The sequence below is a fragment of the Onychostruthus taczanowskii genome, unplaced genomic scaffold (genome assembly GCF_017590055.1).
Source record: "Onychostruthus taczanowskii isolate IOZ18803 unplaced genomic scaffold, ASM1759005v1 scaffold235, whole genome shotgun sequence".
Lineage (NCBI taxonomy): Eukaryota > Metazoa > Chordata > Aves > Passeriformes > Passeridae > Onychostruthus > Onychostruthus taczanowskii.
The window spans coordinates 124,210-151,273 of record NW_024499629.1 but is presented as its reverse complement, the minus strand read 5'-3'; the positions used below and the strand labels follow the sequence as shown (position 1 = coordinate 151,273).

Genomic DNA, 27,064 nt, shown 5'->3' with positions numbered 1-27,064 from the left:
CAGGGTGTACCTGCCTGCAGCTGCCTGAAGGGTGGCAGCTCCTGGCTCTGGGAAAACCCCAGAGTCCAGATTCCCATTGTTCTCAACAGCCCTTGGGATGATTTCTGTTAGTGTTGAGGGTGATGAGCCTGAGACCCCCCCAGCCCTGGGCTGAGCCCAGTGGGCAGCAGGGCAGGGGGGATCCTGCCCCTGTGCCCCCTCAGGTGAGACCCACCTGCAGAGCTGCCCCAGCCCTGGGCACAGCAGCAGCACCTGGAGCTGCTGGAGAGCCCAGAGGAGCTCCCAGAGCTGCTCCAGGGCTGGAGCCCCCTCAGCTCCCAGGGATCCAGGCTGGGAGAGCTGGGGGTGCTCACCTGGAGAGGAGAAGGATCCAGGGAGAGCTCAGAGCCCTGGCAGGGCCTGTAGGGGCTCCAGGAGAGCTGCAGAGGGACTGGGGACAAGGGATGGACAGGACACAGGGAATGGCTCCCAGTGCCAGAGGGCAGCCATGGATGGCATCTTGGCCATGAGGAATTCCTGGCTGGGCTGGAATTGCCAGAGCAGCTGGGGCTGCCCCTGCATCCCTGGGAGTGGCCAAGGCCAGGCTGGACACTGGGGCTGGAGCAACCTGGCACAGTGGCAGTGTCCCTGCCATGGCAGGGTGGCACTGCAGGGGCTCTGAGGTCCCTTCCCACCCAAACCATCCCAGGATTTTGTGGTCTTGTGTCTGCTCCCCTTTGACTGAGGATATTGCAGCAAAGCCGTGGCAGGGCTGGATGTGGAGGGCACAGCTTGGAGCCGTAATCCTGACGTGTGGATCTCAAGGGATTTTCCTGTCTGGAGCTTGAGCCGAGCCCTTGGCACTGGGAGTGGGCAGCCTTTGGCCAGGGCTGGGAGCAGTCGGGGCCAGAGCTGCCTCCAGGGGGACTTGGTGACAGGGCAGGGACGTGGTGGCAGAGCAGGGACGTGGTGACAGAGCAGGGACGTGGTGCCAGAGCAGGGATGGAGCAGGGACGTGGTGACAGAGCGAGGACAGTGTGGGAGCAAGGCTGTGGTGACAGAGCAGGGAGTGACAGAGTGGTGTGGGAGCACGTGGCCAGGCAGGATCTGGTTGACCCAATCCCTGTTAACCCAATCCCTGTGGATATTTGGTGCCCATTTTGGCTCCAGCCTTTCCATTTTTGGCCCAGGGCTATAAATGGCCCCTTTCCCTCTCCTGGTCCTGCTAAATCCAGCTGTGGCTGCCAGGCGGTGAGTGGGACCCTGGGGACTCGTCTGGGCTCCCAAAATAGCCCTTCCCTCGTGCTCCTCCTGCTTTCCCAGCCCCATTCCATGGCCAGGAACTGGCTCCTGGGATGGGAGAGGCCCCGGGTGGTCCCTGGAAATGGATAATCCCTCAGCAGCTCTGGAAGGGGCTGGAAGGAGCCCCCTCTCCCCATCACGGGGCTGCCTGCCTTCGTGGCTCCTGAATCCTTGGGATTTGTGATTCCCAGTGGATCCAGGAGCAGCTCTGTCTCTGGAGAGGCGTGAGCAGTGTGGGAGCCCTTCCCAGCCCAGCAGGCTCTGTGACAGGAGCACTTGGTGGCACTGTCACCTCGGGCTGTCCCAGAGCTGGCTGGTCCCGCAGTGCCCGCCTGCCCTGCTGAGCCTTTTCCAGGCTGTCCATGGGAAGCATCAGGATTTAGGGTCTGGAATGGTGTGGCCTGGGGGGCAGGTGAGGGTTTGGAGTGCTCCCAGTGCTCCATAGAGCCCCGGGGAAGCAGGAGCTGTCAGGAACCCAAAAGCAATCCCAGGCAGGGTTGTTTGGGGAAAGGCCAGCGGGGAGATGAGGAGCAGGGACTGCAGCTCAGACTGGGGGATGCTGTCCGTGTTGGGATCACAGGGAAGGAAGTTCTGGCTGCAGAGGGACTGGAGCTGCTGCTCCAGTACCATTCCCACCTCCAGAGAAGGCTCTGGGATTCCTTGGAATCTCTGCTGCTCCCTACTGGAGTGGGCAGTGCTGCTGGAAGGGCTGGGGTGTCTCCTGTGCTGCCCCATCCATGGAGAGCTGGAGCACTCTGGTGTTCCAGCCAGGCATTCCCAGCGGCTGGGAGGTACCTGCTGCCCTCTAATCCCATCTTGTCTCCACAGGGAGCGGGGATGGACAGGGCCAGATCCTGCAGCGCTTCCCGGAGAAGGACTGGGAGGACAACCCCTTCCCACAGGGCATCGAGCTGGTGAGTGGCTGGGGACCCGTGGGTGACACCGGGGGTGACACTGGGGCACATCCCACGGGGTCTGACTGGGGGGCCAGGAGGGAGCAGTTCCCATCTGCCCTGGGTGCATCTCCAGCTGCGGAACTCTCCAGAAACAGGATGGATCCAGTGCTGGCTCCTCTCCCAGCCTCCTGCTACCCCTCCTCTTCTGGGATGCCTCTGGAATGCCTCCTGGAGGAGCCTTAGGGTCCACAGTCCCCCAAGAGCATGGCCAGGCCTTTCACAGGATCACACAGAATTCCCAGAATGAGCAGGATGGGAGAGACCTTCAGCCCATGGAGTCCAGCCCAGCCCAAGCCCTCAGGCAGAGCCTGGCACCCAGTGCCACATCCAGGCTTGTTCAACACCCCAGGGATGGTGACTGCAGCACCTCCCCGGGCAGCCATGGCAGAGCTTTATCCCCTTGCTGGAAAAGCTTTTTCCTGACACCCAGCCTGAATTTCCCTTGGCACAGCTGGGGACTGTGTGCTGTGGCTGTGTCAGTGCTGCTGGAGACAGAGCCCAGCCCCAGCTGAGCACAGGCACCTTTCAGAGCTGTGCAGAGTGCTGAGGGCAGCCCTGAGTCTCCTTTTCTGCAGGGGAGCACCCCCAGCTCCTCCAGGGCCAGGGTCTGGGTGTCCCCAGGGCCAGGGTCTGGGTGTCCCCAGCCCTCTGGACACGGTCACCAGCTCCTGGCAGTCCTTTGGGCTCAGCTCAGAGCTGGGACATTCCCGGGGTGTGGAGCTCTGGGGATCCTCCAGCTCATCTAGGAGGGTGGGATTGTTCCCCTCATTGCTGAACTGGAGTGGGAGCTCTTCCCAATCCCTGCCCTGTGCCCTGGAGCTCCAGGGACCCTGAGGGAGGAGCTGGAGCTCCACTCCAGTGAAAAGGATGGGCTGGGACAGACCCACTGGCTGAGCCCTCTGGAAGCTGCTCCATTCCCCCTGGAGTTCATGGAATCATGGATTTATTTGGGTTGGAAAATCCCTCTGAGCCCATTGAGTGCAATCAGTGGTTCCAAGGCCACCACTGCCCGTGTCCCCAAGTGCCACATCCGCATGGCTTTGAAATCCCTGTGGGGATGGGGACTCCAGCACTGCCCTGGGCAGCTGTGCCAGGGAGGGACATCCTTTTAGGTGGGATCTTGGGAAGGAATTCCTGGCTGGCAGGGTGGGCAGGCCCTGGCACAGGGTGCCCAGAGCAGCTGGGGCTGCCCCTGCATCCCTGGCAGTGCCCAAGGCCAGGCTGGACACTGGGGCTGGAGCACTTGGGACAGTGGGAGGGTCCCTGCCCATCATCACTGGGGTCTCTGGCTCCTCATCCCATTGTTATTGGGATCAGCAGTGTCCAGTTCCTTGTCCCATCACGTGTCCCCTGAAATTCCAGTACAATTTGGGACCTTTCTGTGTTGTTTAATCTGAGGCAAAAACACACACTTATTTTTACATTTATTTTCATTTTTCTGCTCCAAGTTTCCTGGTGTCTGCAGGGACTTGGGAACTGTCCCAAGCAGGAGCAAAGCTGCTTTTTTTCCCAAGGGTCAAACTGTCCAGCCAAAAAATCCTTGGAATTTAAACAATTGGAGCCCTGTGCTGTTGGGAGCCAGGGGTGGCTCCAGGGCTTCCCACAAACTCTGGGAGTGTCCTGGGGGAGCAGCACGTGGGGCTGCTCCGAAGGCAGCTCGGGAAATCCACGGGGGTCGGGTGGGACGTGACGCTGCGCTCAGGGCTGATCCTCCTTGACAGCTTTTTGGGGAAAGAAGCGTTCCCAGGGTGTGCAGGGAGGTGGGATTTGGAGCTCCTGGCCGTGCGCGGTGTCCGGCAGCAATTCCCAGCAGGAATATCTCATTTTAATGGATCGAGTTCCTCTGGGGACAGGCACAGACTGTGGAGAAATCACCCTGGGGGCCTCTCCCTCAGAGCTGTTCCTGCAGAACCCCAGGAGCTGCCTGCTGGGGGCATTCCCAGGACAGCCCAGGGTCTCTGCTGAACAGGGGGATCCAGGTGGGAATGGAGATTCCTGTAAATCCAGGGGCTCCCTGTGTTCCAGCGGGGCTCAGGGCCATTCCCACTCTGCCTTTTGGACCCTTCCTCGGCACTGGGCTTTAGGACCTTCCATGCCATGATCCCACAGGTCTGCTGGACTTGCTGTGGGATTTTCCATGTCCTGAGGCAGCTCTGGGATGGTTTTGGCACCTGCTGGGTGTGTCCAGGCCTCCAGACCTGCTGCACCTCTGCCGGCATTCCAGGGCATCCAGCAGCTTCCAGGGCCCAAAGGGGTTCCAGGAGAGCTGCAGAGGGACTGGGGACAAGGGATGGACAGGACACAGGGAATGGCTCCCAGTGCCAGAGGGCAGCCATGGATGGGATCTTGGCCATGAGGAATTCCTGGCTGGGCTGGAATTGCCAGAGCAGCTGGGGCTGCCCCTGCATCCCTGGCAGTGCCCAAGGCCAGGCTGGACACTGGGGCTGGAGCAGCCTGGCACAGTGGCAGTGTCCCTGCCATGGCAGGGTGGCACTGCAGGGGCTCTGGGGTCCCTTCCCACCCAACCCATCCCAGCATTCCATGGTGAAGTGAGCACAGGTGTGTCCAAGGTTTGCTCCCCGGGGCAGGGACAGAGGTGTTTGTAGGAAAAGGCTGTGTCCCAGCCCTGGCTGAAGGGGATGGCTGTGACGGGGTCCACAGCCTGGGGGTCCCCACTTCCAGAGCATGGGAACACTGCTGGCAGGAAGCTTCCTGTGCTGGTTGGATTTAAGTACCAGTGGCTGAGCTTCACCCAGTGTGTCCATGGAATCCCAGACTGGTTTGGGTGGGAAGACACCTCAGAGCCCCTGCAGTGCCACCCCTGCCAGTGCTGAGAATGGTTGGGCTTGGCTGGCTCGGGGGGCTTTTCCACCCCCATGATCCTGCTCTGTCCATGGGGATCTGTGTTTGTGCTTCCCTTCTCCTGTGGCACCTCAGGGTGGCCGAGCACCAGGTGCCACCGTAGGTCAGGTGGGGCTGACTCCACTGTCCTGGCCCTGCCAGCCGTGCCCATTCCCATGGTTTTCCTTCCTGGAGAGGATCCTGGTGAGGTGGGGCAGTGGGGCTGCTATCACGGGGCTCCTGCAGGATGAATTATCCAGGTGGGATCGAGTGAGGTCACACTGGGCTGGGAGTGACTCCGGCATTTCCGTGTGCTCCCACGGTGTCACCTGATCCAGGTGTCACCTGCTGGTGTTTGAGGTGACCCATCCTCTCAGCAGGTGCTGTTTTTAGGAAGCTGACTCTGTATCCCAGGTGGCTTGGTAGGTTTTTTGGGGCCTCCCACCCCTCCTGTCTCTCAGGGGAGGGTGACACCGTGGTCCTGGAGTGCATCCCTGTCTGGGATGTGGCAGTGGGAATGCTGGGTGAGCCAGGACAAGGGAGAAGGGCTTAAAACTAAAAGAGGGGAGTTTCAGATGGGATTTTGGGAGGGAATTCCTAGCTGGAAGGGTGGACAGACCCTGGGCTGGAATTTTCAGAGCAGCTGTGACTGCCCTTGGATCCCTGGCAGTGTCCAAGGCCAGGCTGGACACTGGGGCTGGAGCAGCCTGGGACAGTGGCAGTGTCCCTGCCATGGCAGGGTGGCACTGCAGGGGCTCTGGGGGTCCCTCCCCACCCAGCCATTCCAGGATTCCCTGTTTCCATGATCCTGACCCAGCAGCTCCTGGTGTGCTCTGGGCTCCTCATTCCCACAGTGCCTGAACATCTCCATGTGGGAGCAGTGAGGGGCAATTCCCTCGTCGGGACAATGACACCGCGACAGTGACACCGTGTGCTCATCCCGGTGTTCTGCTGAGCCAAACCTTCCCATGGGAGCTGTCCGGAGGCCCCGGGATGGAGAGGCCCCTGGTGTTGCTTTCCAGGGACACAGAATGTGGGAAGCAGCTCCTGGGGTGCTTTCTCCTCCCGTCCCTCCTGCTGCCGTCCCAAGGATCCGGACAAAGCCCAGCTCCTGTCCCGTGGGCTGTTCCCAGGGAGGACAGGAGGATCCCTGGGTGCTGTGAGCACGGGGAGCGGTGAGCAGCTGGGAGACTCTCGGGTGGGATCCACCATGGGTTCCTGAGGGAGCCGGAGCAGGATTCCTGAGCTCCTCAGACCCTGGTGCCACCTCGTTCTCCTCCCGGGGTTTGCAGAATTCCCGTGTCCTCAGCGTGCCTCCAGCCCCGGGAGGAGCCGGGCTGGAAGGAGCCGGGCTGTCCCGCACCCAGGGAATTTTCCACGGCTCCTCAGCAGCCAAACGCAGCCCTGAGGAAACCAAGAAAACCCCCTGAGAGTCGGGAAGCAGGGGGAGTCTGGAATTACCCGGCCCTGGGAGGGTCTTTGGGAAGTGCCAGGGGCTGGTGCAGTGAGATGGCACAGCCGGGCCCGTGTTTGTGCCAGGGCAGTGGTGCCACCTCCTGGAGCCACTCCAGAGCCCGTGTCCCACGTGTCCCCTTTCCTTCTGGGCTCTGTGTGGTGCTGGCATGGGGTCTGGCCCACGGTGGGCTGGGGGCAGTGCAGAGTCTGGGGTCTGTGTGCCGTGGGGGCAGTGCAGAGTTTGGGGTCTGTGTGCCCTGGGGGTGTGCAGTGTTTGGGGTCTGTGTGCCATGGGGGTGTGCAGAGTTTGGGGGCTCTGTGCCATGGGGGCGTGCAGAGTTTGGGGGCTCTGTGCCATGGGGGCGTGCAGAGTTTGGGGGCTCTGTGCCATGGGGGCGTGCAGAGTTTGGGGGCTCTGTGCCATGGGGGCGTGCAGAGTTTGGGGGCTCTGTGCCATGGGGGCGTGCAGAGTTTGGGGGCTCTGTGCCATGGGGGCGTGCAGAGTTTGGGGGCTCTGTGCCATGGGGGCGTGCAGAGTTTGGGGGCTCTGTGCCATGGGGGCGTGCAGAGTTTGGGGGCTCTGTGCCATGGGGGCGTGCAGAGTTTGGGGGCTCTGTGCCATGGGGGCGTGCAGAGTTTGGGGGCTCTGTGCCATGGGGGCGTGCAGAGTTTGGGGGCTCTGTGCCATGGGGGCGTGCAGAGTTTGGGGGCTCTGTGCCATGGGGGCGTGCAGAGTTTGGGGGCTCTGTGCCATGGGGGCGTGCAGAGTTTGGGGGCTCTGTGCCATGGGGGCGTGCAGAGTTTGGGGGCTCTGTGCCATGGGGGCGTGCAGAGTTTGGGGGCTCTGTGCCATGGGGGCGTGCAGAGTTTGGGGGCTCTGTGCCATGGGGGCGTGCAGAGTTTGGGGGCTCTGTGCCATGGGGGCGTGCAGAGTTTGGGGGCTCTGTGCCATGGGGGCGTGCAGAGTTTGGGGGCTCTGTGCCATGGGGGCGTGCAGAGTTTGGGGGCTCTGTGCCATGGGGGCGTGCAGAGTTTGGGGGCTCTGTGCCATGGGGGCGTGCAGAGTTTGGGGGCTCTGTGCCATGGGGGCGTGCAGAGTTTGGGGGCTCTGTGCCATGGGGGCGTGCAGAGTTTGGGGGCTCTGTGCCATGGGGGCGTGCAGAGTTTGGGGGCTCTGTGCCATGGGGGCGTGCAGAGTTTGGGGGCTCTGTGCCATGGGGGCGTGCAGAGTTTGGGGGCTCTGTGCCATGGGGGCGTGCAGAGTTTGGGGGCTCTGTGCCATGGGGGAGCTTCCCCAGGAGCTGGGGGCTCCTGCCTGGCCGGGCTGTCCCATCACGACCCCTCCCAGTCTGGGGTTCTCCGTGCGGCTCCGTGCGGACAGGGGGGATATTGCTGGCCCTGCTTCCCCACAGAGGGGATTTGGGAATTCCCGGAGCTGGCCCAGCAGGGTTGGGAGCCCCAGGAGCCCGGAGCTCTGCCCGGTGCCCTCCCTGCTCCCGGCCGTGGAGCTGCCCTTCCCCGCAGGCTCGGTGGGTGATGTGGGCCGGGGGTCGGGGCTGGGACCACCCGGTGTGGGTGAGGGGCAGCTCCTGAGTGCTCTCCGTGCCTGCCGCAGTTCTGCCAGCCCAGCGGGTGGCAGCTCTTCCCCGAGAGGAACCCCCCCACCTTCTTCGTGGCCGTGCTCACCGACATCAACTCGGAGCGGCACTACTGCGCCTGCTTCACCTTCTGGGAGGCCGTGGAGAGCCCGCAGGTACCGGGGACACGGGGACATGGGGACAGCGGCTGGTGGCACTGACGGGGAGGCACCCGGCTGCCTTTGGCACTGGCCAGGGCTTCCTGCCTTCCCTGTGCCACAGGAGTCCATGGATGGGTGGGAAGGGTGGTCAGCAGCACTGACAAGGGAGGCACGCAGCTGCCTTTGGCAGGGGTTCCTGCCTTCCCTGTGCCACAGGAATCCATGGATGTATGGAAAGGATGGTCAGCAATGCTGGTGGAAAAGCACTCAGCTGTTTTTGGCTCTGGCAGGGGTTTCCTGCCTTCCCTGTGCCACAGGAATCCATGGATGTATGGAAAGGATGGTCAGCAGCACTGACAAGGAGGCACCCAGCTGCCTTTGGCAGGGGTTTCCTGCCTTCCCTGTGCCACAGGAGTCCATGGATGGGTGGGAAGGGTGGTCAGCAGCACTGACAAGGAGGCACCCAGCTGCCTTTGGCAGGGGTTTCCTGCCTTCCTGTGCCACAGGAACTCCAGACCCTGGCACTGGGAGCTTGGGACAGGGAAGAGCATCCCTTAACCCCCAGGCCGGGCTGGTTTGTGTCTCCCCAGCCCCAGAGCCATGCCAGGAACGGTGAGGGCGAGGAGGAGGAGGAGGAGGAGGCCTCGTCCCTCGTGCAGCCTGCCCAGCTGTTCGCTCCCAAGAGCCTGGTGCTGGTGTCGCGGCTGGACCACGCCGAGGTGTTCCGGGTGAGTCAGGGATGCTGCCCGGGGGAGAGGGCAGCTGTGCTGGGAAGGGCTTCCTGCCTGTGGGAGTGGGAGCACGCTGGCACGGCCCCTGGGAGCCTGGCTCCATCCTGCCCTTGGCACCCCGGGGCTGTGGGGCCGCAGCTGCTGATCCCGGATGGCCGCGGGACACGGCTCTGGGAAGCCGTGAGGAACAGCCCGTTCCTGGGAGCACTGCCTGTGCCAGCTCTGCTGGCTCCAGAGGTGCTGCATTGTGTGCCTGGGGAGGCCTTGGGAGGGCTGGGTACGGATTGTATCCATGGGGATGGGCTGGGAGCGTCCAGCCTGGGGAGGAGAAGGCTCCAGGGAGAGCTCAGAGCCCCTGGCAGGGCCTGGAGGGACTCCAGGAGAGCTGCAGAGGGACTGGGGACAAGGGATGGACAGGACACAGGGAATGGCTCCCAGTGCCAGAGGGCAGCCATGGATGGGATCTTGGCCATGAGGAATTCCTGGCTGGGCTGGAATTGCCAGAGCAGCTGGGGCTGCCCCTGCATCCCTGGCAGTGCCCAAGGCCAGGCTGGACACTGGGGCTGGAGCAGCCTGGCACAGTGGGAGTGTCCCTGCCTTGTGTGGAGTGGGAATTCTCTGAAATACAGGATCTGTTTTCCTAAGCCTGGGACAGCAGAGTGGGGTCCTGCCAGGCTGGGGCAGCTTCAGGAGACAGGGTCCCCTCACTTGTTCCCAAAGACAGGGGTGTCCTGCCAGCTGCTCTCCTGGAACAGAAACAGTGCCCAGGAATCTGAGCTTCCCTCGTTATTCCAGTGGGCAGGGGTTTATCCTGCTCTTCCCTCATTATTCCACTGTGCCAGAGTCTGCCTGGCCCTGCTCTCCAAGTCCCAGTATTTGTGTTTTCCCTTTTCCTCAATGGTTGGAAACAACACCCTGAGGGTGCCTGAACACAAATTCCTCAAATCCCTCATTCCCAGTTTGTCCTGAGGGCTGCCCTGTGCTGATGCCCCCAGAGCTGGGACTGTTGCAGCTTCCCAGTTGGAATAGGCTGTTTTGGTGGGAAGGAACCCACAGTGACCACCCAGGGCTGACCAGAGTCCATGTGTGCTGTCAAAGACATTGCCCAAATTTTGGTCATTCATCCAGCCCTCACTGGGAAAGCATCTCCTGCCATGCCTTCCTTGGGGTTTGTGTGGGACTGGGGGTGCAGGGAGGCTGGATCAGCCCAGCTGCCCCAGTCACCTCTCTCCTGGAGCTTTGAAAGCCCCTTGGCACTGCTCCCATGGAGCTCTGGCCTTGGGGACACGTCTCCTGCTCTGGTGGGGTCAGTGCAGGGATGGGGACATGCTCCTGGCCGGAATGTCCCATCCCTGTGGACGAGGAAGATGAGGAGCTGGCGTTGCCAGGGTGTGTTTGTGGCCGGGGACAAGGCCTGGGGGTGAGCCCAGCTCCCTGCACTGCTCACCCGTGCTCTGCTCCCCTCTCTAGAACAGCCTGGGGCTCATCTACACCATCTACGTGGACGGGCTGAGCGTGTCCCTGGAGAACGTCATCGGGAACCTGCTGACCTGCACCATCCCCATCACGGGGGGAGCACAGGTGGGTGTCCTGGGCTCCTGCCGCCCCTCCCTGTCCTCGCCCTGTCCCCTCAGAGCCCCAGTCCTGCTCCCCATGCTGGAGTGAGCCCCGTGGGCAGGGCCTGGCTCCGTGCCCTGCTGCCTTCCCGAGTGCTCCAAGCACAAATCCACTCAGATCCTCAGTTAGCCGAGGAGCTCCTGCTGCAGCTTCTGTCCTGGCTCCTGCTGCCTTGGGAGGGAGCACCCGGGGCTTGACGTAGGTGCTGCTCAATCCATGCAAGCATTCCCTGGTCCGTGGGCACTCCTGGGCTCTGGCCCTGCGCTCAGCCCTGTGGGGAGCTGCTCCAGAGCCAAGTGGTCACGGGCCATGTGAGAGCAGGGCTGGGACAGCTGTGGGGACACGGGCCAGCAGGGCCAGGACAGCAGCCTGGAGCTCTCCTTGGGGCACGTGCCAGGTCCTGTGCCCGTGTCTGTGCCAGGTCCTGTGCCCATGGCTGTGCCAGGTCCTGTGCCCGTGTCTGTGCCAGGTCCTGTGGCTATGGCTGTGCCCATGGCTGTGCCAGATCCTGTGCCCATGGCTGTGCCAGGTCCTGTACCAGGTCCTGTGTCTGTGTCCGTGCTGGGTCCTGTGCCAGGTCCTGTACCCATGGCCGTGCCAAGCTCTGTGCCAGGTCCTGTGTCCGTGTCTGCACTGGGTCCCGTGCCTGTGCTGGGGGCCTGAGGAGCAGCAGCTTCTCCTGCAGCTGAGGCCACCAACCCCCGTGCTGTCCCCTCAGAGCCAGGTGTCCCTCCAGCCTGCCCTGCTCCAGGCCAGCTGGGCTCAGCACATGGGGCTGGGAGGCTCCTTGGGGATGGCAGAGAGGGAAAGCCCAGCTGGACCCCCTGGTAGGAGGTTGGGGACAGCAGCGTTGTGCCCTGGAGCTCTCGTGCCCTGCTGGCCCATGGGATGTCCCTGTGGATGTGTGCTTGTGTCCCCATGTGCCTTCCCTTGGCTGAGCTCCCCTTCCCCCAGCACAGAGGGCCAGGAATGATCCCACAGCCCGGCTGATCCAGTGGAGGAGCCTTGGCCAGACTGGGACAGCACCAGGGCACACTGGGATGGCACCAGGGGACACTGGGACAGCACCATGGGGCACTGGGACAGCACCAGGGGACACTGGGACAGCAGCACAGGCAGCACAGGACACTGGGACAGCACCAGGGGACACTGGGACAGCACCATGGGGCACTGGGACAGCACCAGGGGACACTGGGACAGCACCAGGGGACACTGGGACAGCACCATGTGGCACTGGGACAGCAGCATGTGGCACTGGGACAGCAGCACAGGGCCCTGGGACAGCAGCACAGGGCACTGGGACAACACCAGGGGACACTGGGACAGCACCATGGGGCCCTGGGACAGCAGCACAGGGCACGGGGACAGCAGCACAAGGCCTGGGACAGCACCAGAGGGCCCTGGGACAGCAGCACAGGGCACGGGGACAGCAGCACAAGGCCTGGGACAGCACCAGAGGGCCCTGGGACAGCAGCACAGGGCACTGGGACAGCAGCACAGGCCCCGGTGCCTCCACAGGGGTTTCCTCCCCGCGGTGCCCTGACCCCGAGGGGGTCTCTCTGATCCCATCTCACAGCAGGATTTGGGGCAGGTGTTGCTGCACGTTCCGGGCTCCCTCTGGCACGCAGAGCCATGCGGGTCCCGGAGGAGCCGGTGGTGCTGCCGGGATTTGTGGGAGAGGGGTGGAGCCAGGCCTGCCCGGTGCTCCGGGGCAGAGGGGTGCTGCCCACCCCCGGGCTGTGCCAGGCACCCCGGTTTGCAGTCCCTTCCCGTGGGATCTGCCCGGATCCGGCTGCTCCCGGCGGGACCAGAGCAGGACAGCTTCCCTGCCACCATGGCTCGCTGAGCTTGGCACAGATCCGTGCCCCCAGCTGGGGCAGGATGGCTCTGCGCCGTGGGAACAGGGACTGTGTGACAGAGGGGACAGTTTGGTGGTGGCACTTCCCTTCCCATGGTTTTCCTGCTCTCCTGCTGTGTCCAGCGCTCCTTCCCAGTGCTGTAGGCATTGCTTTCACTCCGTGTCTGTGTCTGTGGGCTCTCCTGCCCCATTGTCCCTGCTGCTGTCCATGTCTGTGTCTGTCAGCTCCTCTCCTGCCCCATTGTCCCTGCTGCTGTCCCTGTCTGTCTGTCAGCTCCTCTCCTGTCCTGTTGTCCCTGCTGGGGGCTGTGTGGGCTCCTCTCCTGTCCTGTTGTCCCTGCTGGTGCTCCTGTCTGTCTGTGGGCTCCTCTCCTGTCCCATTGTCCCTGCTGGGGTCTGTATGGGCTCCTCTCCTGTCCCGTTGTCCCTGCTGGTGCTTCTGTCTGTCTGTGGGCTCCTCTCCTGCCCCATTGTCCCTGCTGGTGTCCCTGTCTGTCTGTGAGCTCCTCTCCTGCCCCATTGTCCCTGCTGGTGTCCCTGTCTGTCTGTGAGCTCCTCTCCTGTCCCATTGTCCCTGCTGGTGCTCCTGTCTGTCTGTGGGCTCCTCTCCTGTCCCATTGTCCCTGCTGGTGTCCCTGTCTGTCTGTGAGCTCCTCTCCTGTCCTGTTGTCCCTGCTGGTGCTCCTGTCTGTCTGTGAGCTCCTCTCCTGTCCCATTGTCCCTGCTGGAGTCTGTGTCCCCACTGTGCCTGTCTGTGTGTCCTAACTGACTGTGCTCTCTGTCTGTCCCACCTCAGCCTGACGCGGAGGACGAAGCTGTGGTACGAACTCCTTTTCTTTCCCATCTTCTTTTCCCTGCCTTTTCTCTCCCCACTCTGGGTCTGTCCCCTCGTTAGCAGTCTCTCTGTTAATTGCTGTGAGCCAGCCCCAGGTCCCAGTGGTCTCAGGGCACCCTCGGGTGTGTGTGTCCCATCCAAGGGCAGTCAGAATGTGTCCCTGGGCTCTGGGAAGGGGCTCAATTTCGGGCTCACCTCTCTGGCTGCCCTGCTGGGGTTGTGACAGCCCAGCCCAGGGCTCTGGCTCTGCTCAGCCGTGGATTTTGGGGCTGCTCTGCCAGGAGGTGGCTGTAGTGGGAACGCTGCTCCTGCAGGAGCGTTTTCCCTGGAGAAGAGTGGAAAGAGGAGGAGAGGGGCCTGGAGACAGCCTGGGGATGTTTGAGTGTTCCTGTGTCCCTGGGAACGAGCTCAGGGCTGGGAATATTCAGTGGTACCAGGGAAGAAGCACCCATCCTTTGCCCAAGATGTCCATCCTTTCCCCACAGTATTCCCCAGGATATTCCTGAGGATATTCCTTCCACTGGAGAGGCTGCAGAGCTGGGGCTGCTGCTGGGCACAGCCAGGCTGGGACAGGGGAGCTGCTCCCTTGGCTCCAAGGGCCCGGGAGAGGCTTGAATTCCCCTTGAATCCTGGGGAGCCCTTGAGCCCTGGGGAGCCTTTGCACCCTGAGGGGCCCCTCTTATCCTGGAGAGCTTTTGAATCCTGGAAAGCCCTCGTGTCCTGGAGATCCCTCAAATCCTGGGGAGCCCTGGGGAGCCCTCATGTCCTGGGGAGCCCTCATGTCCCCGAGAGCCATTGTGTCCCAGCTGCACGTGGATCTTGGGGCTGTTGGGACCTTGCTGGTGCTGGCTGGGGATGTTGCAGGGGGTGCCCCCCTTCCCCTCAGCCCGGGGACCCAGTCAAGCGCCTTCTTCTCTCTTTCCCTTTTCCTCTTTCCCTTTCTCTTTCCCTTTCCCTCTTCCCACAGCAAACGGGGGTTGTGCTGGGGCACAGTGGCCCTGGCCCTGTGCCCAGGGTGGGTCTGGCTGCCCTGGCCCTGTGCCCGGGGGGGTCTGGCTGCCCCTTGTCCTGTCCCAGTCCCTCTCTGGGTGGCCCTGGTGACCAGGAGTGTGTTGCCTTGCAGAGGACGATCTCGCTGGGAGCAGGGGACAGGCAGGTGATCCAGACCCCCATCAATGACTCTCTGCCTGTCAGCAGCTGCAGCGTGGCCCTGCTCTTCCGCCAGCTCGGTGAGACGTGTCCCCACCCTGCCCCTGGGGTCCCTGTGGGTCACCTCCCTGTGGGTCACCTCCCTGCAGGTCACCTCTGCATGTTCCTCCGAGCTCTGTCCTGGCTGAGCCTTCCCAGCCCCGCTGTGCCATCCCTTTTCCAGGAGGGTGGGACTGGGGCTGGGGTCTGGAGGAGCAGCCCAGGGCTGCCACTAGCCTTGTGCCCCCTGGGGAAGGCCACCTCGGGCCCCCCAGGAAAGGCCACCAGCCCCCAGGAGGAACAGAACATCTCCGGGAAGGGGAGAGCCCACCTGACAGTGACCCAACCACGAGTGGCTCTCTGGGGGATGCTGAGCTCCTCTCCTGGCAGGATGCAGGGATGGGGAGTGGGCTGCAGCCCAGGGGGGATCAGGGGTCTCTGATGGGTGTCAGAGGGACCCCCCCCCCATTCCTGAGCCCCTGCTGTGCCCTGCCCAGGCATCACCAACGTGCTGTTCCTGTTCTGCGCGGCGCTGACTGAGCACAAGATCCTGTTCCTCTCCAGCAGCTACCAGAGGCTGACGGACGCCTGCCGGGCCCTCCTGGCTCTCATGTTCCCCCTCAAGTACAGGTGAGGGTCCCCGAGCCTCCAGCTGTGCCAGCTGTGCCCCTGTCCCACCCAGGGAGTAACTGGGAGATGTTCTGTCCTTCCTGGTGGGCAGGGGCAGCACCCAGGGAACGGCTGGAGCTGTGCCAGGGCAGGGATAGGATGGACATCAGGAAAGGCTCTTTCCCAAGGGTGCTGGGCACTGCCCAGGCTCCCCAGGGAATGGGCACGGCCCCAGAGCTCCAGGAGCATTTGGACAGTGCTGCCAGGGATGCCCAGGCTGGGATTGCTGGGTGTCTGTGCAGGGCCAGGAGCTGGATCCGTGATCCCTGTGGGCCCTTCCCACTCAGGAGATTCCATGGTTTCATGAGTAGGAGTGAGGTGTTCCCAGCAGTCTCTGTGCTGGTGGTGGCCAAGCCCCCGTGGTGATTCCTATGGAATGGCTGGAACCCCACTCACCCTGGGAGCTGGGAATGTCCCACAGGGAGTGGGAGCACAGCCCTGGCACCACTGGGGCTCCTGGCAGCTCTGCTGGGAGAGATGGGCTGAGGTTCCTGGCCAGCTCCTGTCTCCAGGCTGGTCTGACCTCCCCAGGCTCCAGAGAGGCTGTTGGTGTCCCAGAGGAACCTTCTTTTTCACAGAACTATGGAATTCCTGAGCTTGGAAAAACCCTCCAGGGTCACTGAGTCCAAGGTGTTCCTGATCCCCTCCTTGTCCCCAGCCCAGAGTCCTGAGTGCCACCTCCAGGAATTCCTTGGACACCTCCAGGGGTGGGCACTGCAAACCTCCCTGTGCAGCCCCTGCCAAGGCCTGACCACCCTTTCCATGGGGAGTTTTTCCTGAAATTCTTTTGGAGTTAATGGTTCTGCTGGAAACCCTTTCCTTGGTCAGACTTCGACAAATCCAAGACCAGATGGGGATCGTATAATGGAATAATGAAATCCCAGGATAATTTGTATTGGAAGGGACCCCAAATCCCCTGCAGTGCCACCCTGCCATGGCAGGGACACTGCCACTGCCCCAGGCTGCTCCAGCCCCAGTGTCCAGCCTGGCCTTGGGCACTGCCAGGGATGCAGGGGCAGCCCCAGCTGCTCTGGCAATTCCAGCCCAGCCAGGAATTCCTCATGGCCAAGATGCCATCCATGGCTGCCCTCTGGCACTGGGAGCCATTCCCTGTGTCCTGTCCATCCCTTGTTCCCAGTCCCTCTCAGGGCATTCACAGGGCCACAGCCTCTGGGTGCCATGGTGGCTGTGGTGCCTGAGGGGCTGGGGGGTGCCAGGGGCACCCTGGACGCAGCTCCAGAGCTGGGATCGTGTCTGGCTGTGCCAGGATGGGGCTGGGATGAGGGGCAGGGCTGGCATGGCTGCAGTGGGGCTGTGTTTGGGGCTGGTTTTGAGGCTGTTTCTGGTTGCAGTTTCACCTACGTGCCCATCCTGCCCGCCCAGCTCCTGGAGGTGCTGAGCACCCCCACCCCCTTCATCATCGGCGTCCACTCCATCTTCCAGTCGGAGACCCAGGAGCTGGTGAGAGGCCTGGTGCCAGGGGGGCTGGGGACAAGCAGCGTGGGTGTCACAGGCTCGGGTGACAGCTCAGTCTGTCCTGAGGGTGCCCAGGGCCACGGGCTCCGTGTGCTCAGCCCGGGATGCATGCAGGTGTCCCACATGAGCCAGGGGGGTGGCTGGGTCACATGGGGATGGCTGGCTCCAGAGGGGAATGGCTGGGTGCCTCTCCTGCCAGGTGTCCCCCCAGTGAGGGATCCCAGTGTGTCCTTGGCTTTGGGGACGGGATGGGACACAGGGAGCGCTGAGCGCTCAGGGAAGGTGAGGAGGAGCCAGAGCCTGCTCCCGGCCCTTTCCTGAGCCAGCTCACCTGGATAGCTCCCCATCAGCTGTGGATTGGGATGTGGGATTGGGAGGTGGGGCCGTGTCCCACTGCTGTCCCCTCCCAGCTGGACGTGGTGATCGCGGACCTGGACGGCGGCACCGTGAACGTCCCGGAGTGCGTGCACATCTCCCTGCTCCCCGAGCCCCTGCTCCAGCAGACACGGGAAGCCCTGTCCATGGTGGGTGCCACAGCATTCCCATTCCCCACAGCATCCCCGGGCTGCCAGCACCATCCCCTGCCAATGACACACGTGTCCCAGGAGCTGGGAGTGGAGTCGGGGCTCTCTGTGAGCAGGATTCCTGCCTCGGGGTCCTGTCCATGCCTTGGGGTCCTGTCCATGCTTTAGGATCCTGTCCATGCCTTGGGGTCCTGTCCATGCCTTTGGGATCCTGTCCATGCTTTAGGATCCTGTCCATGCCTTGGGGTCCTGTCCATGCCTTTGGGATCCTGTCCATGCCTTTGGGTCCTGTCCATGCCTTGGGGTCCTGTCCATGCCTTTGGGATCCTGTCCATGCTTTAGGATCCTGTCCATGCCTTGGGATCCTGTCCATGCCTTTGGGGTCCTGTCCATGTCTTGGGGTCCTGTCCATGCTTTAGGATCCTGTCCATGCCTTGGGGTCCTGTCCATGCCTTTGGGATCCTGTCCATGCTTTGGGATCCTGTCCATGCTTTAGGATCCTGTCCATGCCTTTGGGTCCTGTCCATGCCTTGGGATCCTGTCCATGCCTTGGGGTCCTGTCCATGCCTTTGGGGTCCTGTCCATGCTTTAGGGTCCTGTCCATACCTTGGGGTTCTGCCCACCCCTTGGGGTCCTGTCTGATTTCTGATCCAATGGCCTCTGGCCAAGACCCTGGGACCATTTCTGATCCAATGGCCTGTGGCCAAGACCCTGGGAATGACACACATTTCCATGGGAGCTGGGAGTGGAGCAGCAGGGGTTCCTCTGAGAGCCTTTATTCCTGCCCTGGCGTGCTGCTGCCCCTTCACAGTGGCCATTCCCAGTCCAATGCCCTCTGTTGTCCTGCACTGCTGGTTCGGAGTTCCTTTGGCAGAGGTTTCTGGGAATGTGGTGCTGGCTCGTGGCCCAGGGCAGGAAGCAGCTGTGGCCTGGCTGCTCCTGTGTTCTCAAGGCACTGCTGGACCAGCTCCTGCTCCTCCTGGGGGCAGTGGGGGGTGAAGGTCTCCCTGGCAGAGCAGGAGGGGCTCCCCCTTCCTTGGGATCCCAGTGCCAGCTGTGCTTCCCAAGGCAGGGTCAGGCCCGACAGAGCATTCCTGATCCCCCATGGTTTGTCTCCAGGCCCCTCAGACCTTTTCCACAGGGACTGTGGGGTCTCTGGGGAAATCTCCTTGGCTTCTGCAGCCAGGATGGGGCCTGAGCTGAGTGTCCTCCCTGGGCAGGTCTTGGACCCGGAGCTGGAGGTGGCTGACCTCGCCTTCCCCCCTTCCACCATTTCCGCCTCTTCCCTCAAGATGCAGGTGAGTGGTGGGAGGGAGAGGGACCCTGGGTGCGGGGCTGTTCCCCAGGGACACCTTGGGGCAGGAGGAGAAGGACCCTGGGTGCGGGGCTGTTCCCCAGGAACACCTTGGGGCAGGAGGAGAGGGACCCTGGGTGAGGGGCTGTTCCCCAGGGACACCTTGGGGCAGGAGGAGAGGGACCCTGGGTGAGGGGCTGTTCCCCAGGGACACCCTGGGCAGGAGAGAGGGACCCTGGGTGCGGGGCTGTTCCCCAGGGACACCCTGGGCAGGAGAGAGGGACCCTGGGTGAGGGGCTGTTCCCCAGGGCCATCCTGGCTCTCACACACCATTCCAGCCCTGTGTCCATCCAGGCCACTGCTGTGAGCCATGGCTGGATCCTGCAGTGCCGTGGGCTCTGGATTCACAGCCAGGCTGGAGCAGACAGGAGTGTTTGGGCTTGCAGCATTCCCAGAGCTGGAGAGCTCCCTCTCCTCCCTGTGCAGCTCTGGGGGGCAGAGCAGTGAATCCCGTGTCCCTTTTCCCTGCAATCTCAGCAGCATTTCCTGCCCTCACCCCAGGGTTGATCCCGTGCTGGGGGGAAATCCCTGCCCTGAGAGCTGCCCTGTCCACACCCTGTGCCCCACAAGCCCAGGCTGTGCTTCCCTGTTCCAGGACAAGGAGATCCGGGCCGTGTTCCTGCGCCTGTTTGCTCAGCTGCTGCAGGGCTACCGCTGGTGCCTGCACATCATCCGCATCCACCCCGAGCCCGTCATCCGCTTCCACAAGGTGAGGGCCTCGTGCTGGGACGGCTGAGTCCAGGAAACAGTCCTGGCTTTCCAGGCAGTGACCTCCCCCCAGCCCTGCCAGCCCACCTGCATCCCGTGTTTGTCCTCGAGCGTGCCGAGGTCTCCCGGGGCAGGCAGCGCTTCCCTGCCCGGGTGCTCCTGCAGGGCTCAGCGAGGAGGGAGCCCAGGCCTGCAGCTGGGGCTTTGGGGGATCTTGGCACTGCTGAGGGACCACCTGCAGTTCTCTGGCCCTGAGTCCCTCTGGCCTTGTGTCCCTGAGTCCCTCTGGCCTTGTGTTCCTGTGGCCCTGTGTCCCTAAGTCCCTCTGGCCTTGTGTCCCTGAGTCCCTCTGGCCTTGTGTTCCTGTGGACCTGTGTCCCTAAGTCCCTCTGGCCTTGTGTCCCTGAGTCCCTCTGGCCCTGTGTTCCTGTGCCCCTCTGGCCCTGTGTCCCTGAGTCCCTCTGGCCCTGTGTCCCTGAGTCCCTCTGGCCTTGTGTTCCTGTGCCCCTCTGGCCCTGTGTCCCTGAGTCCCTCTGGCCCTGTGTCCCTGAGTCCCTCTGGCCCTGTGTTCCTGTGTCCCTCTGGCCTTGTGTTCCTGTGCCCCTCTGGCCCTGTGTCCCTGAGTACTTCTGGCCTTGTAGCCCTATGTCCCTCTGTCTCTGTGTCCCTGGATCCCTCTGTCCCTGTATCCATGTGTCCTGTGTCCCTATATCCCTGTGTCCCAGAGTCTTTCTGGCCCTGTGTTCCTGTGCCCCTCTGGCCCTGTGTCCCTGAGTACTTCTGGCCTTGTAGCCCTATGTCCCTCTGTCTCTGTGTCCCTGGATCCCTCTGTCCCTGTATCCATGTGTCCTGTGTCCCTATAGCCCTGTGTCCCAGAGTCTTTCTGGCCCGGTGTCCCTGTGTCCCACTGTCCTGCCTCTGCATGCCAAGGTGACACCTTCCCTTGCCCCTTGTCCTGCTGCCGTGGGCCAGAGGCTCAGGTTTCCATGCCAGCCCTGTCCCTGCACCCAGGTGGCGCAGGGAAGGAGGTGTCCCGGTGCCACCCAGGTGCCCACCCACGGCTTGGTGTCACCCACTCTGCTGATGGCGCTGCCGTTCCCTTGGCAGGCGGCGTTCCTGGGCCAGCGGGGGCTCACGGAGGACGATTTCCTCACCAAGGTGCTGGAGGGGATGGCCTTCGCTGGCTTTGTCACCGAGCGCGGGGCTCCCTACCGCCCCATCGACCTCTTCGACGAGGTGAGGCCCCGGGGCAGCTCCCCTTCCCACGGCCCGGGATCTGCGGGGCTGAGCGGGATCTGAGCGGGATCTGTGGGGCTGAGCGGGGTCTGTGGGGTCTGAGCGGGAGCTGCCATGGCCTGAGCAGGATCTGTGGGGCTGAGCAGGATCTGTGGGGCTGAGCAGGATCTGTGGGGCTGAGCAGGATCTGTGGGGCTGAGCAGGATCTGTGGGGCTGAGCAGGATCTGTGGGGCTGAGCAGGATCTGTGGGGCTGAGCAGGATCTGTGGGGCTGAGCAGGATCTGTGGGGCTGAGCAGGATCTGTGGGGCTGAGCAGGATCTGTGGGGCTGAGCAGGATCTGTGGGGCTGAGCAGGATCTGTGGGGCTGAGCAGGATCTGTGGGGCTGAGCAGGATCTGTGGGGCTGAGCAGGATCTGTGGGGCTGAGCAGGATCTGTGGGGCTGAGCAGGATCTGTGGGGCTGAGCAGGATCTGTGGGGCTGAGCAGGATCTGTGGGGCTGAGCAGGATCTGTGGGGCTGAGCAGGATCTGCGGGGTTTCCTGTGCCCCTCTGGCCCTGTGTCCCTGAGTCCCTCTGGCCCTGTGTCCCTGAGTACTTCTGGCCTTGTAGCCCTATGTCCCTCTGTCTCTGTGTCCCTGTATCCCTCTGTCCCTGTATCCATGTGTCCTGTGTCCCTATATCCCTGTGTCCCAGAGTCTTTCTGGCCCGGTGTCCCTGTGTCCCACTGTCCTGCCTCTGCATGCCAAGGTGACACCTTCCCTTGCCCCTTGTCCTGCTGCCGTGGGCCAGAGGCTCAGGTTTCCATGCCAGCCCTGTCCCTGCACCCAGGTGGCGCAGGGAAGGAGGTGTCCCGGTGCCACCCAGGTGCCCACCCACGGCTTGGTGTCACCCACTCTGCTGATGGCGCTGCCGTTCCCTTGGCAGGCGGCGTTCCTGGGCCAGCGGGGGCTCACGGAGGACGATTTCCTCACCAAGGTGCTGGAGGGGATGGCCTTCGCTGGCTTTGTCACCGAGCGCGGGGCTCCCTACCGCCCCATCGACCTCTTCGACGAGGTGAGGCCCCGGGGCAGCTCCCCTTCCCACGGCCCGGGATCTGCGGGGCTGAGCGGGATCTGAGCGGGATCTGTGGGGCTGAGCAGGATCTGTGGGGCTGAGCGGGGTCTGTGGGGTCTGAGCGGGGTCTGTGGGGTCTGAGCGGGGTCTGTGGGGTCTGAGCGGGGTCTGTGGGGTCTGAGCGGGATCTGCCATGACCTGAGCAGGATCTGTGGGGCTGAGCAGGACCTGCAGGGCTGAGCAGGATCTGCAGGGCTGAGCAGGATCTGTGGGGCTGAGCAGGGTCTGCGGGGTCTGAGCGGGATCTGCCATGGCCTGAGCAGGATCTGTGGGGTCTGAGCAGGATCTGCCATGGCCTGAGCAGGATCTGTGGGGCTGAGCAGGACCTGCAGGGCTGAGCAGGATCTGCAGGGCTGAGCAGGATCTGTGGGGCTGAGCAGGATCTGTGGGGCTGAGCAGGGTCTGCGGGGTCTGAGCGGGATCTGCCATGGCCTGAGCAGGATCTGTGGGGCTGAGCAGGATCTGTGGGGCTGAGCAGGATCTGTGGGGTCTGAGCAGGATCTGCCATGGCCTGAGCAGGATCTGTGGGGTCTGAGCAGGATCTGTGGGGTCTGAGCAGGATCTGTGGGGCTGAGCAGGATCTGCCATGGCCCGAGCAGGATCTGCCAGGATCCTGGGTTTGGGAGAGGCCCTGGAGCTGCTCCTGTCACCCCTGTCCTGCCCTCCCCAGCTCGTGGCCTACGAGGTGAAGCGCATGAAGGCAGAGGAGGGGAACAAGCAGAAAATCCTGAGGCACATCAAGGAGCTGGCAGAGAAACTCTACAAAAACGTGAGTCCTGGAGCCCCCGTGCAGGAAAGGGAATCTGCTGGGGGATACGGGACAGGGAGAGCCTTTGTGCAGTCCTGGTCACTCTGTCCTCCCTCCATAAGCTTCTGGTGACAGTCCCTGTCCCTCCTTGTGCTGTCATGTGTGGTGATGCACATCCTCATGTGCCCAGAGCTCCTGGGAGTGGGATTCCCTGGTTTTATAGGATCCCAGAATCCCAGAATCCCTGAGGTTGGAAAAGCCCTCCCAGCCCATCCTGTCCAGGCTGTGCCCATGCCCACCTTGTCCCCCACCCAGAGCCCTGAGCGCCACCTCTGGGAATTCCTTGGACACCTTCAGGAATGGGGCCTGGGCAGCCCCTTCCAAGGCCTGACAACCCTTTCTATGGGGAATTATTCCTGCTGATGTCACCCTGAGCCTCCCCAGCCCAGCTGGAGGTTTCCAGCAGCACCTGAAGGCAGGAGTGCCCCCTGGGAGCCTCGACCGGCTGGGACGGAGCTCCTTGTGCCACAGCTGTGCGTCCCTGGGGGAGCAGGTCCTGGGACTTGCAGATTCCAGCCGGGAGCAGAGCAGGGGGCTGGGGGCTCCTGTCTGGGAGGGGACCTCAGGGCTGAGCAGGAGCCGTCCCCGCGCAGGAGAACCCGTACCCCGCGGTGACCATGCACAAGGTGCAGAAGCCCACGGAGGGCTGTCACCTGCGGCTGCACCAGAGGCCCTTCCCACGCCTGGACGAGGGCACCGTGCAGTGGATCATCGACCAGGCCACGGCCAAGCTGCAGAGCGCCCCGCCCGCCGTCAGGGCTGAGAAGAAGTGCATGGTGCCCTCGGGACCCCCCATCGGTACGTGGGGCACAGGGGACCCTGCTCTGGGGGGCTGTGGGAGCTCATGGTGCCCTCGGGACCCCCCATCGGTACTGGGGCACAGGGGACCCTGCTCTGGGGGGCTGTGGGAGCCCATGGTGCCCTCGGGCCCCCCCATCGGTACGTGGGGCACAGGGGGCCCTGCTCTGGGGGGCTGTGGGAGCCCATGGTGCCCTCGGGCCCCCCCATCGGTACGTGGGGCACAGGGGGCCCTGCTCTGGGGGGCTGTGGGAGCCCATGGTGCCCTCGGGCCCCCCCATCGGTACGTGGGGCACAGGGGGCCCTGCTCTGGGGGGCTGTGGGAGCCCATGGTGCCCTCGGGCCCCCCCATCGGTACGTGGGGCACAGGGGACCCCGCTTCCGGGGGCTGTGGGAGCTCATGGTGCCCTCGGGACCCCCCATCGATACGTGGGGCACAGGGGACCCTGCTTCGGGGGCCGGTGGGAGGCCATGGTGCTCTCGGTACCCCCATTGGTGTGTGGGGCACAGGGGACCCTGCTTCCGGGGGCTGTGGGAGCTCATGGTGCTCTCAGGCCCCCCCATTGGTGTGTGGGGCCCAGGGAGGCCTGTCCTGGGGGGCTGTAGGAGCTCATGTTGCCCTCGGCACCCCCACTGGTGCGTGGGGCACAGGGGACCCTGCTTCCGGGGGCTGTGGGAGCTCATGGTGCCCTCAGGACACCCATTGGTGTGAGGGTCACAGGGAACCCTGCTCTGGGGGGCTGTGGGAGCTCATGGAGCCCTCGGGACTCCCATTGGTGTGTGGGGCACAGGGGACCCTGCTCTGGGGGGCTGTGGGAGCTCATGGTGCCCTCGGGACCCCCATTGGTGTGTGGGGAACAGGGAGGCCTGTCCTGGGGGGCTGTGGGAGGCCATGTTGCTCTCAGGATCCCCACTGGTGTGTGGGGCATGGGGGGGACCCTGCTCTGGGGGGCTGTGGGAGGCCATGGTGCCCTCAGGACCCACATTGGTGTGAGGGGCACTGGGGATCCTGTCCTTGGAGCTGCTGGAGGCCATGGTGCCCTCAGGACCCACATTGGTTTGTGGGGGGCATGGGGGGCCCTATCCTGGACATACCGGAGGCCATGGTGCCCTCGGGACCCCCCATGGGTTCTGGGTCACACCACAGGAGTAAAACAGCAGCTCCGACCCCCTTGGGGGTCTCAGCTCCCCAGGGGCTCCCAATGCCCATGAAGGCCCCGTGGTCACCTGGAGCAGGGGGGCACGGTGTCCCCACCGGGGTGCCAGTCCCACCCCACCTGGACTGACCAGGATCTCCTCCATCCAGCTGCCATCCTGGAGCGCAATGGGAACGCCCTGGCCAACAGCGCCCGGCGCCTGGAGGTGGTCAGGAACTGCATCTCCTACGTCTTCGAGAACAAGATGCTGGAGGCCAAAAAGGTGAGGGGATGGGAGGTCAGTGTCCTCTGTGGATGGAGAGGACGTTCCCTGACCTGTGCCCACATCCTGGTGGTTGGCTTAGCGTCAAAAAGTTGTGGAATCACAGAGTTACTGAGGTTGGAAAATCCCTCTGAGCCCATTGGGTCCAACCATCCCCAGCACTGCCAAGGCCACTGGCCCTGTCCCCAAGTGCCACATCCACACGGCTTTGGAATCCCTCCAGGGCTGGGGACTCCAAACCTCCCTGGGCAGCCCCTGCCAAGGCCTGAGCACCCTTTCCATGGGCAAATTCCTGCTGATGTTCCCTCTGAGCCTTCCCTGGCCCAGCTCGAATCTGTTCCCTGTCCTCCTGTCCCTGTTCCCTGGAGCAGAGCCCCACTCCCACCTCAGTAACAGGCCATGGAGCCATTTGGGACCATCAAGTCCCACCATTTTTCCCTGGCCCAGCTCGAATCTGTTCCCTGTCCTCCTGTCCCTGTTCCCTGGAGCAGAGCCCCACTCCCACCTCAGTAACAGGCCATGGAGCCATTTGGATTGGCAATCCCTCTGGGACCATCAAGTCCCACCATTCCCCAGCACTGCCGTGGCCACCACTGACACATGACGTGTCCCCCTCCTGGTGTTCCTGGGATTTTGGCTGGTGACCTCACACCAGCTCAGCTCCATCGCTCCCCCTCCTCCAGGCCGTGTCCCGCCTGGGGAGGACACGGGTCCATGCTGGAATTCTGCCCCGCTTTGTCTCCGTGTCCAGTGCATCCCGTGACACTGGTGTGGGCCCGCTCCGTGTGGGAGCAGGGCTGTCCAGGCCCCGTCCCACCCCACAAACCCCGTTCCCACAGCTGTTCCCCGCCGTGCTGCGCGCCATGAAGGGCCGGGCCGCCCGGCACTGCCTGACCCAGGAGCTGCACCTGCACGTGCAGCAGAACCGCGCCGTGCTGGACCACCAGCAGTTCGACTTCGTCATCCGCATGATGAACTGCTGCCTCCAGGTAGGGCGGGGCTGGGGGGGCTCCTTCTTCGGATTCCAAGGCAGGGGTCGGCCTTGGAATGTCCCCTGGTCACCCCTGCTCCTTCCCCAGGACTGCACGGCCATGGACGAGCACGGCATCGCCGCCGCCCTGCTGCCGCTGGTCACCGCCTTCTGCAGGGTGAGTGACCGCAGTGTCCCCACCCCGGAGCCCTCAGGATCCCCCCAGCTGGCAGAGGCTGTAGGGGGGTGTCCCCTCAGGGCTTGTCAGCCTATGGCTCCTGCCCAGAATGTTCCACCCAGCCCAGACTGGCCCGAGGCTCCCAGGGAGGCCAGAACATCTCTGGGAAGGGGGTTGCTCTGGAATGCCAGCTGGATCCCATGGTCAAGCTGGGCAGGGATGAGCCTCTGGGCTCTGGGTGAGCTCTGAGCAAGAGAATTTTCAGAGCTCTGGTGCAGACATCCCTCCTGCCTGCCCGGGGCTTTCCCAGTGGCTGGCTGGAGGAGTAGGGACACCCGAGTAGAGAGCTTGGCACAAAGGTTGTGTGGACCTTTTCCACATCCTTCCCCTCCTTTGGGAGGCTGCAGATGGACCTTTTCCACCTCCTTCCACAGAAACTGAGCCCTGGCATCACCCAGTTTGCCTACAGCTGCGTGCAGGAGCACGTGGTGTGGACCAACATCCAGTTCTGGGAGGCCATGTTCTACTGCGACGTCCAGAACCACATCCGGGCCCTCTACCTGGACAACGCCGAGGAGAACCACACGGAGCAGGTGGGAGGGTGGCCCAGGAGAGCTCTTCCCAAAGGGCTGGGGCTCATCATGGAGTTACAAAGTCATGGAATGGGTTGGGTGGGAAGGGACCTCAGAGCCCCTCCAGTGCCTCCTCCCACTGTCCCAGGCTGCTCCAACCCCAATGTCCAGCCTGGCCTTGGGATCCAGGGGCAGCCCCAGCTGCTCTGGGAATCCTAGACAGCCTGCTCAGCTGAGGACGAGGGGCTGCACCCCAGTTCTGGGAGATCCCTGTGTGTCTGTCCATGCAGACAACCCCATCCCTTCCCCTTCTCCAGGAGAGCGCGGAGGAGCCGCAGGAGGCCAAGTCGGCGCTGGAGATCGCGTCGGAGCAGCTGCGGCTGTGGCCCACCATGAGCCGGGAGAAGCAGCAGGAGCTGATCCAGAAGGAGGAGAGCACGGTGTTCAGCCAGGCCATCCACTACGCCAACAGGATGAGCTACCTGCTGCTGCCCCTGGACACCAGCAAGAACCGCCTGCTCCGCAGCTCCGGCCTGGGCGACGTGGAGAGCGTCAGCAACAGCTTCGTCACCAACAGGTGCTGGGGACACCCGAGCTGGGACAGAGCTCGTGGCGTGTGCCAGGCTGCTGTCAGGGAAAGATGTCCCTGCTCGCTGTGGGGAGTTGGACCAGACAGCCTGTGAGGGTTCTTTCCAGTCCCAGCCATGCTGGGATTCCAGGGTTGTATCAGGATTGAG

General features: G+C 63.4%; 1 protein-coding gene across 1 annotated transcript in view; it reads left to right on the top strand.

Annotated features, from left to right (window-relative positions):
- SBF1 (SET binding factor 1) overlaps positions 1-27,064 on the top strand; it is a 71,148-nt gene that overhangs the window by 26,463 nt on the left and 17,621 nt on the right. Inside the window, exons 2-19 of the mRNA XM_041405569.1 lie at positions 2,110-2,195; positions 8,149-8,286; positions 8,862-8,999; positions 10,473-10,583; positions 14,436-14,541; positions 14,998-15,130; positions 16,522-16,630; positions 17,056-17,169; positions 18,390-18,467; positions 19,119-19,232; positions 20,339-20,467; positions 22,253-22,351; positions 22,984-23,188; positions 24,495-24,607; positions 25,447-25,596; positions 25,687-25,755; positions 26,190-26,348; positions 26,645-26,904. Coding sequence (XP_041261503.1) covers positions 2,110-2,195; positions 8,149-8,286; positions 8,862-8,999; positions 10,473-10,583; positions 14,436-14,541; positions 14,998-15,130; positions 16,522-16,630; positions 17,056-17,169; positions 18,390-18,467; positions 19,119-19,232; positions 20,339-20,467; positions 22,253-22,351; positions 22,984-23,188; positions 24,495-24,607; positions 25,447-25,596; positions 25,687-25,755; positions 26,190-26,348; positions 26,645-26,904 — 2,311 coding nt within the window. The remainder of the gene's footprint in view (positions 1-2,109; positions 2,196-8,148; positions 8,287-8,861; positions 9,000-10,472; positions 10,584-14,435; positions 14,542-14,997; positions 15,131-16,521; positions 16,631-17,055; positions 17,170-18,389; positions 18,468-19,118; positions 19,233-20,338; positions 20,468-22,252; positions 22,352-22,983; positions 23,189-24,494; positions 24,608-25,446; positions 25,597-25,686; positions 25,756-26,189; positions 26,349-26,644; positions 26,905-27,064) is intronic.